The sequence below is a fragment of the Bos grunniens genome, chromosome 1 (genome assembly GCF_055505025.1).
Source record: "Bos grunniens cultivar Pamir isolate PY7600 chromosome 1, Bosgru_T2T1.0, whole genome shotgun sequence".
Classification (NCBI taxonomy): domain Eukaryota; kingdom Metazoa; phylum Chordata; class Mammalia; order Artiodactyla; family Bovidae; genus Bos; species Bos grunniens.
This window is the reverse complement of record NC_141165.1, coordinates 19,020,589-19,030,368: the sequence shown is the minus strand read 5'-3', so window position 1 is coordinate 19,030,368 and position 9,780 is coordinate 19,020,589. Positions and strand designations below refer to the sequence as shown.

The window sequence follows — 9,780 nt, the reverse complement described above, 5'->3', positions numbered from 1 at the left end:
CATGGCAGAAATGAAGTTGACTTTTGAGGCTAATTCAGACAAGGCTGTGTGACTTCCATTTGGCTTGCTAGAGTCCTGATGGCCAGGTAAGCAATCCAACCACCCTGAGGTGACCACAGAGGAGCGCAAGACAGTTACCATAAAAAAAGCCTGAGACTATGTGGGGAGAGAGAGGCCTGGCCAGCCCCCAGCTGCTCAAATTCAGACTAGAATTGACTCTAGCCATGAAAGACAAAGCAACTGCTGTTCCTCTAAGCCACTGCATTTGGGGATGATTTGTTATATGACTGTAGCAAATGGAACCACCCTTTGGGAATGGAGTGTCATTGCCACAGGGGAGTGACTGGCTTAGAGCCATTGAAGCCTCCACATGACCACCATAGTTGCCAACTATGGTGCCAAAGTTCTGTCTAGTCAAAGCTATGGTTTTCCCAGTAGTCATGTTTGGATGTGAGAGTTGGACTATAAAGAAAGCTGAGCACTGATGAATTGATGCTTTTGAACTCTGGTATTGGAGAAGACTCTTGAGAGTCCCTTGGACTGCAAGGAGATCAAACCAGTCCATCCTAAAGGAAATCAGTCCTGAATATTCATTGGAAAGACTGATGCTGAAGCTGAAACTCCTATACTTCGGCCACCTGATGCAAAGAACTGACTCATTGGAAAATACCCTGATGCTCGGAAAGATTGCAGGTGGGAGAAGGGGACGACAGAGGATGAGATGGCTGGATGGCATCACCAACTCAATGGACATTAGTTTGAACAAGCTCCAGGAGTTGATGATGGACAGGGAAGCCTGGCGTGCTGCAGTTCATGGGGTTGCAAAGAGTTGGACACGACTGAGCGACCAAACTGAGCTGAACTGAACTGATGCCCACCAAGAACAGTGACATCAGGGAAAGACTTGGAGCTCACTGACCACTATTTTCAGCCACTTCTTGCTCACAGAGCTTCAGTGACCCTCTCCATCCCTTCTTCTCTTCATTCCTAAGTCCCAGGATGGAAAATTTAGATCACTTGTCATCTATTGCATAAAAAGGGAATAATTTGAGCTAGCTCTAGAAGCTTAAAAAGGTCAAACGGATGACAGCTAATTCCCTATGTAATTAAACCCTGGCCTTCACTTTGGGCTCCACCATCCTGGGATTGGGGGCTTCAGGGGTATGAGGTGGTGACAGGCCCTGCCTGGCTTCCACCACTAAAATAGCAAGTGTCCAGACAGCAACGCAAGGCAGGACCAGGTCTCTTGGGATCTGAATCTTACGCAACTTGGGGAATGTTCTTTAGGTGAAAAAAGAAACCAAAATTATAAAAAGGAAACCAAAGGAGATATTGATACAGGATGTAAAAGCACAACCAATTATAACTTTAAAAAGCTAAAAAATATCACAAACATGACAAAAATCCAGGAAAAAAAATTATGAGTTAATTCCCTGACATGCTTTTATAGCATTCTTTCCTACTTATAGGAGAGTGGATATCCCTTTATTCCATTTTACACTATCATTTTCTACACAGTATAAGGTAGATTCACCTAGTCCAGAAGATCAGGACTAGAGACTGCTTCCATTAGGAAGTGACATTAAAAATAAGAAAGGATTGGAGTTAGTGAGGCAACATGCGCAGGTGGGAGGCGGGGCTGGGGCTGGGGCGGGGGTGGAGGGGTGGGAAAGGGCATGGCCCGGGGAAGGGGGTGAGTGTCCCACTGCAAGAAGCCTGAGGTGGAAATGGCTTTCTCAGCTCTGGTGGGTCAGAGGATGAGAAACGAGAGAGGAGGTGATCAAAATGCAGGGGAAATACCTCCATGGAACATTATGCAGCCATTAAACGGGATTCTGTGGGGTCTACGCAGCAACATGGAGCAAAGCCTTGGCGGAAAATTACAAGCATGACTTTCTACACGAAAGTATAGCCACGTGAAGAATTATGGAATCTCACCAACAAGGTTCCTAGTGAAACAAAGAGTAAGTTTGAGTCCTTAGTCCTTTTTCCCACCTGTGGGCGGCGTGGACTCTTTGTGCTGACCCCTCCCTCAGGAGTCTGCTGCGTCCCCTCCTTCAGCCACTGCGGAGGCCAAGGAGCCAGGCCTCCGGTCAGGGGCGCAGTCCAGGAGCCGCCAGGGAGGGGCCAGGTGAGCACGTGACTTTCTCATTTGGGGCTGAAGAACTTCCTCCCCCCTCAGCTCAGCAAGTGGACCCAGCATTCTTCCTGGGATGGGTCGTGTGCCCACCCTCAATCCTTTCTTTGTTTCTTTAGACTTATTTGGGTCCCGTTTCTGTAAACTCACAAGCCAAAAAAGCAGTTTCGCTCTTACTACTTTAACTGGTCACTTTATAAACAAAATACATACACAATGTAGAAGGTTCAGGCAACATGAAAATCCATAAAGAAGGAAGGTTCAGAGGGTTGCTCTGTCATTTATTCCAGTTTTATCACGTTGTGCTCAGAGAACGTGATGTGTACTCGGTCATTTCAGAGGTGGTACAGACTGGAGAGGATTTACTGAGGTTTTCTAAGGCCCAATGGCCTGATCTCCTTCAGAATGGACTGGTTGGATCTCCTTGCAGTCCAAGGGACTCTCAAGAGTCTTCTCCAACACCACAGTTCAAAAGCATCAATTCTTCCATGCTCAGCCTTCTTCACAGTCCAACTCTCACATCCATACATGACCACTGGAAAAACCATAGCCTTGACTAGACAGACCTTTCTTGGCAAAGTAATGTCTGTGCTTTTGAATATGTTATCTAGGTTGGTCATAACTTTTCTTCCAAGGAGTAAGCGTCTTTTAATTTCATGGCTGCAGTCACCATCTGCAGTGATTTTGGAGCCCAAAAAAATAAAGTCTGGGATTTATTTGGAAGGAATGATGCTAAAGCTGAAACTCCAGTACTTTGGCCACCTCATACGAAGCGTTGACTCATTGGAAAAGACTCTGATGCTGGGAGGGGTTGGGGGCAGGAGGAGAAGGGGACAACAGAGGATGAGATGGCTGGATGGCATCACTGACTCGATGGACATGAGTCTGAGTGAACTCCGGGAATTGGTGATGGACAGGGAGGCCTGGCGTGCTGCGATTCATGGGGTCGCAAAGAGTCGGACACGACTGAGCGACTGAACTGAACTGAACTGAATCAATGAGTAATTTAGTAAATGTTTAAAGGTAAATTCTCTCCTTCAGTCAACAGAGTTCAGGATTTCTCTTTTAGGCAAAGTATATTATTCTGTTGGACTTTGTGTCAAAGTTTTTTATCTGGAATATGGAGATAACATAATAGTGTCTCTATCTGATGTGGCTGGGCTAAGTTACATATGTTAATACATGAAAAGAGCTGAGAATAGTGTCCGCAACACAGTAAGTGCTTACACAGTAAGCATGCTTAATTGTTGCCATCATGGTCATTATTTTTATATCCTAGATTCTGTACTTAAATGGAATTTTGTCTGCCAAGGATTAAAGAACTGGGTTTGTGGCTTCCCAACCTTTTTCTGTTGATTTCTCCTGGTATTTTCCATAGATTTGCTGTATACAATCTGAACTTCATGTGATCATAGTGGATAAACTCTTAATTAAAGAATCCTTGAGTAATTTTAAGCTGATAGAAATCTAGTCCCTTAAACCCTTTCCTCCCTGCTGCCAGCTGTTTGTGTCTTACCCCATCTTTCCTCTTAGTCCATGTTTTCCTCAAATTTCCTGAGCAAAACTGCTTCTGTGGGTTGGAATCAGTTTTCTAGAGCAGGCTCTTTATCATTTACCGCTGGTGTTCCTGTCCCTTTATGAATAGATGCATGTTATCTCCTGTTTCCTTCAGTGAATTGGAGGTGATTTTTCTACTCCTTTGCCCTCAAACAAGCACAGGTTCACCATTCTGCTCTCCCCTCCCTGTTAATTCCAACTCTGCCTACATCCTTACCTGGAACGAGTCCTGGAGAACTGGAGGTTGTGAACTGATCAATCCGTCCTTCAGCAGCCAGAAAAGCCTGAGGGTCGAGGGGTGTGGGTAAGTTGCCCTCCCTGGAGTTTTTCCAAAGGCTGTTTTTTTTTTTTCCTTTTACTGAAAACCCCACCAAAGTCATCTGCCTGTGGAGGGTAACAGGACCTGGTGGGGAGCAGGGGTGAGAAGCCCACAAGACAGCCTCCTTTCTCTGCTTTTAGGCCTCTGCCAGGCTGCCTTTACCTGGAGGGAATCTGAACTTCCCCTTTCCTTCCTCCTTCAGAGTCAGAAAGTGGGGGATGGGGGGGGGGAGGGGACGAGGCCATGTGGTTTCTCTTCCTGGGAGTTTTCTGTGGCCTTCGGGCCACGGTGGATGTTTCTCTATGCCATGTCCTTCCTCCTCAGAAGTGAACGTGTTTTAGGTATAATCCCCCACCTCCTGCTCTCTGTCCATCTCTAAGGCAGGTCAAAGTCCAGCGTTCATTAGTTGGGCTCAAATTCTGCTGCCATTCACTAATTTCATCACAGTTTCTCTAGTTTTTTTTTCTCCTCTTCATTTTTCCATGTGGAGGAAAGTGTTTGGGGGAAAAAAGTACCCTGTGCAATAAACTAAAGTCACAGGCACCTCTTCCCACACCTGCATGTCTGCCCTGGTCTGGTTCACTCAGAAGCCTTTGGGCTGAGCAACCAGGAAGGTGGTGGGCACTCTCCTCAAACATTTCTGATCAAAGCAGCAGCTCTACCAGAAATTCGATCACATCATGTTTCTGCAAATGATTCAAATTTAGGTCTCAACACATCCAAAATGACCTTGATTCCACCCCCTCCAAAAGCTCATGTGATTCCCTTTCAGTTCTGCCGGGCTTTTCCTTCATCCATAATTTGAACCGTACAGTCAAAGCTATAACTTTTCCAGTGTCATGTACAGATGTGAAAGTTGGGCCATAAAGAAGTATATGTGCTTAGTCATTCAGTCTTGTCTGACTCTTTCAACCCCATAGACTGCCAGGCTCCTCTGTCCATGTGGATCCTCCAGGTAAAAATACTGGAGTGGGTTGCCATGCCCTCCTCCAGGGGATCTTCCCAACCCAATGATCGAACCCAGGTCTCCTGCATTGCAGGTGAATTCTTTACCATCTGAGCCATCAGGAAAGCCCAGGAATATTGGAGTGGGTAGCCTATTCCTTCTCCAGGGGATCTTCCCAACTCAGGAATCAAACCGGGGTCTCCTGCATTGCAGTTGGAGTCTTTGGCTGAGTGCCAAAGAACTGATGCTTTGGAACTGTGGTGCTGGATGACTGTTGAGAGTTCTTTGGACAGCAAGGTCAAACCAGTCAATCCTAAAGGAAATCAACCTTGAATATTCATTGGAAGGACTGATGCTGAAGCTGGCTTCAATACTTTGGCCACCTGATGTGAAGAGCTGACTCATTGGAAAAGACCCTGATGCTGGGAAAGATTAAGGTGGTGACAGAGGATAAGATTGTTGAATGGAATCACTGACTCAAAGGACATGAGTTTTGAGCAAACTCAGGAAGATAGTGAAGGACAGGGAAGCCTGATATGCTGCAGTTCATGAGGTTGCAGAGTCAGACATGACTTGGTGACTGAACAATTACTTGAACAACTTAAGACACCAACTGAAAAGTCACCCCTGAGTCCTCTCTCCGTCCTCCAGCCAGCCCATCAAGGGCTTGTCAATGCTGCTGCCATCTCTCAAGCATCCCCACTTCTCCACCTCCTCTGCCATCCAGGCCCAGATCAGCACCACTTCCCACATCCCTCCTACCCTCTCCAGGCCTCGTTCCACACTCCTCACCCCTGACCATGGCCTGTGGGCCTCTGCACGTCTTGTTCCTGCTTTACTTTCCCTTGCTTACTTTATTTCTTTATTTTTTAAGTATTTATTTGGCTGTGTCAGTTCTTAGCTGCAGCATGTGGGATCTTTCATTGTGGCACTTCAGCTTAGCTTGCATGCAGCATGTGGTATCTTCCTGGACCAGGGATCGAACTTGAGTCTCCTGCATTGACAGGTGATTCCCAACCACTGGACCACCAGGGAGGCCCCTCCCCTTGCTTACTTTAATTATACTGGTCCTTTCAATTCCCCAGACCATGCTCTGGTAAAGCAGGCTGCAAATTCTTGGCATCATCCCCTGCCACCCTCAATTGAGAAGTGGAGTCTCATTTCCTACCTTTGTTTTAGGATAATTTGCCCAGATTCCTCCTCAGGGCTTTAATATCCAGAATCCTCTCCCCACACTCCTCTCTGGCTCCATTCTTCAACCTAAACGCTCTTCAGAGGCCCTTCCAGACCACCTCAACTAAAAGTGAAAATAACAAGGCGGAACCTGCAGCTGTCCTTTATTTCCTTCTTAATGTTGTTCAGTTGCCCAGTGGTGTCAGACTCTTTGTGACCCCATGGACTGCAGCACACCAGGCCTCCCTGTCCCTCACCATCTCCCAAAGTTTGCCCAATTTCATGTCTATTGCATCAGTGATGCCATCCAGCCATCTCATCCTCTGATGCCCTCTTCTTCTGCCCTCAATCTTTTCCAGCATCAGGGACATTTCCAATGAGACAGCTGTGTGCATCAGATGACCAAAAGACTGGAGCTTCAGCTTCAGCATCAGTTCTTCTGAGTATTCAGGGTTGAGTTCCCTTAAGATTGACTGGTTTGATACAGACATATAGACATAAATAAAACAAGCAAATAAGCATCATAATTTACTGTATCTTCCTCTCTAGAGCAGGGGTTGGCAAACCGTGGCCCACACCTTTTTAAATGATTTTACTCGAACAGTCACACCCATTGTCCATTGCTACTTCTGCCATGGCAGTTACACAGTTGCTACAAATGCCATGTGTCCTACCCAGCCTCAGATACCTACCATTTGGCTCTTTAAATATCCTGGCTGCACAGAGAGTAAAATCTGTAGCTCTTTCATCCTTAGATCAACAGTACCTAATACAGTTAATTGGTTAAAGGGACTGAAGAGCTTTGAAGCCTGGCTATAAGCCCTTCTTTACTAGGGGGCTCTTTGTGGTGCAGCAGGGCACGGCCAGATCCCTTCACTGTCCTGAGTCTAAGAGGTCCCAAATGGAAACCCTGGAGGAGATGCACCAGAACCCAGGAGTCTTAAGTCCAAGGTCAGTCCAAGGAGGCCAAACCCTTTCCTCATCCCTTCTGCTCAGTTTCAGAAGAGGACAGGGGGTAGGCTAGGGCCCTCTACCAGCTTTCAGGGAATATTGCTCTGACCAACCCCTTAGGCAAGGAAGAGACCATACTTTCAGGGGAAAAATAGGTCCCTCTGCTTCTCTGCTTTCTCTACCAAGTATGGGCTGGGCTAGACTTTGGGAACAGCCATGTAGGAATGTAGAGAAAGACTCTTCCTGGTTCAGAAGCTCCTCCCCAGCAAGGAAGTGAGTATGCTGATATGCCACTTCCTGCTTAAACTGGACATCACAAGGGATGGGGGGAGGCATAAGCTTATGTGTGTCCTTAGTTGCTCAGCTGTGTCCGACGCTTTGTGACCCCATGGACTGTAGCCCACCAGGCTCCTCTGTCCACGGGGGTTCTCCAGCCAAGAATCCTAGAGTGGGTTGCCATGCCCTCCTCCAGGGGGTCTTACCAACCCAAGGATAGAACCCAGGTCTCCCGCATTGCAGGTGGACTTTTTACTGTCTGAGCCACCAGGGAAGCGTGTGCACAAATATAAAGAAAAGAGGCAGGCTCTGAGAATCTGTCAGGCCCCCAGGATGAGCTGCAGATTTTTGCCACTGATGCCATGAGTCACCACGGGGTCCTCTGCTCAGAACACATTACATACTCTTTTAATCTGTTATCATCTATCAAGCCCAGGCCCAGAAGAGAAAACATTCCCTTTTTCCTCCCTGCCTCCCCAGTACAAAGGCCCTGATCTCAGTCAGGCTTCATGGGTCCATGGAGGGCTGCCTCTAGGGAGGAGCTGAAATCTTAAGGCGTGCAAAAGAGCCAGGTTCCAGCAGTCCCAGGTTCTGGACGGCTTCCAGCAGCTGTTCCCGTGCATTTCCAATAAAGGTATTCTCCAGGAAGGCAGGCAGGCCTCCCACACCATCCCGCAGGGTATACAGGGGCACCCGCACCAGGCCCAGCACCTGGGAAAGGAAAGAGACAGGAGACTCTGGAAATTCAGGGAGCTTATCCTAGCCAGATCTTTCTAGATCAGAGGTCTAACCCCTTATCAGTTCAACATAATGAGGCCTGAGCATGCACACCTCTGGGGACATAGAGGGCACAGGTCTTTGCAGACAAATAACCCAGGTTGTGTTATACATCTCACAAATGCCAACCCTTCCCACACCACCTTAGTGGCTCCCATCTCCAAAACGCACACTACACCAGTTTCTCAAAATTTGGTACCCAAGGCAGCCACATTAGCACTATTTAAGAACTTTTGAAAAATTCAAATTCTCATGTCTTTCTCCCCTCCCCAGCTGAGCAATTATGGGAGTGGGGTCGGTAATCACTGTTTTAATAAGCCTCTTAGATGATCCTGACTAGCATACACAATCTATCCCTCTCTCCCCTAGCCCAAGTGCCAAAGTTTTCCAAAAAACATCAGGCAAGAAAAAAATAGGGCCTAAAGTGCCAAGTCTGCCATTATAAAGTGGTAGCAGAAGAGTGATTTGGGTGGCTGAGTTTTAGAAAGACAATGCAGAGGCCTGTAAAGAGGAGAGAGAGCAAGATCTTTGCAGGGAGGCCAGGTTGGCTGTAATTAATCACCCAGACACCAACTACACGAGGATAAAGCTGGGACAGGCCTTCCGGGGCTGGAGGAGGCGGGGTGGGGTCCTGGGCTGGCCCCACCTCCAGCCCGTGGTCTCGGGCGCGAGGCGCGCCCATCTCCACCGCAGTCAGCTGCTCCAGGGTCAGGAGCTTAGTGTAGAAGTGCGCCACCACGCGCGGCCGGGACCCAGCGTGGGAGCTGCGGTAGTCAGCGCGCTCCACACGAAAGGCGCCCGCAGCCTCGCCCAGCTCCTCGCCCAACTCGCGATTCAGCCCGTCCTCCAAGCTGCCGTCGCGCAAGTCCACGAAGCCGCCAGGGAAGCCCAGGCGCCCATCAAAGCGCATCTGCATCTGTGGAAAAGGGAAGCTGGGATGGCCGGGGACGCCCAAGGCGGCCTGGCCGCGGGGCGGGGGCGGGCGGTGGCCGGGAGCGCCCCCTCCTCACCAGCACGGCGTAGCGTAGCGGAATGCGGCCAAAGAGCAGCCCTGGGTCCGGTGCGTAGAGCAGCGCGTGGCACGCGTGCCGCCAGCCCGGCCCCAGATGCAGGGCTTCAGACAGCTCAAGCCTACGCATACCGGCCATGGCCTGCCTTCCCCAGCTCTGCGGCGCGGAAGGCCCAGATAGGCAGCCGTGGGCCACCAGAACCAATCCCTGCAGGGCCCGGGGCGGGGCGCGGTGGCACGGACCAATCCCTGCAGGACCCTGCGGCCAGGGCCAATCTCTGCGGGGCTCGGGCGGGACGCGGCAGCGGCCGCAGCCAATCAGAGCGGGACCTGTGGGACACCTGGAAAGTGGCCCTGGGCCGGGGCGGGCGCTGCAGGAGTGGCAGGATTCTGGACGCGGAAGGACTCCCGTGATAGTGCTGCAGTCACAGTCTAGCTTAAGGGTACTTCACCAGTGTTGGGATTGCTGAGTCGTGCGCAGAGGTTTTCTGCCTGCGTAGAGTTTATCTAATTAGGGACAGGGATGCGTCCTGGGAGCCACACCTGGTTAGTCTAGATGGTTCCCCGGGCCTGCAGTGGAAGGGAATAGAGCAGAATTGGCTCAGAGCCTCGACCTATCCTGTACAGTGGGGACA

The 9,780-nt window shown here is 49.4% G+C and overlaps 1 protein-coding gene across 3 annotated transcripts; it reads right to left on the bottom strand.

Annotated features, from left to right (window-relative positions):
* Window positions 1–7,745: 7,745 nt before the first annotated feature.
* Window positions 7,746–9,304, bottom strand: NUDT16 (nudix hydrolase 16). Of its 3 annotated transcripts, XM_086349842.1 has the most exons (3): window positions 9,147–9,304; window positions 8,783–9,052; window positions 7,746–8,070 (listed from the first exon to the last, which is right to left on the bottom strand). In XM_086349842.1, the coding sequence occupies exons 1-3, from the start codon at window positions 9,282–9,284 to the stop codon at window positions 7,891–7,893; spliced, it is 588 nt and encodes a 195-aa protein (XP_086205968.1). In that variant the 5' UTR covers window positions 9,285–9,304; the 3' UTR covers window positions 7,746–7,890. The 3 variants fall into 3 exon arrangements, with proteins under 3 accessions (XP_086205968.1, XP_086205887.1, XP_086206057.1); XM_086349761.1 differs by having other exon boundaries at window positions 7,746–9,052; XM_086349931.1 differs by lacking the exon at window positions 8,783–9,052.
* Window positions 9,305–9,780: the final 476 nt, after the last annotated feature.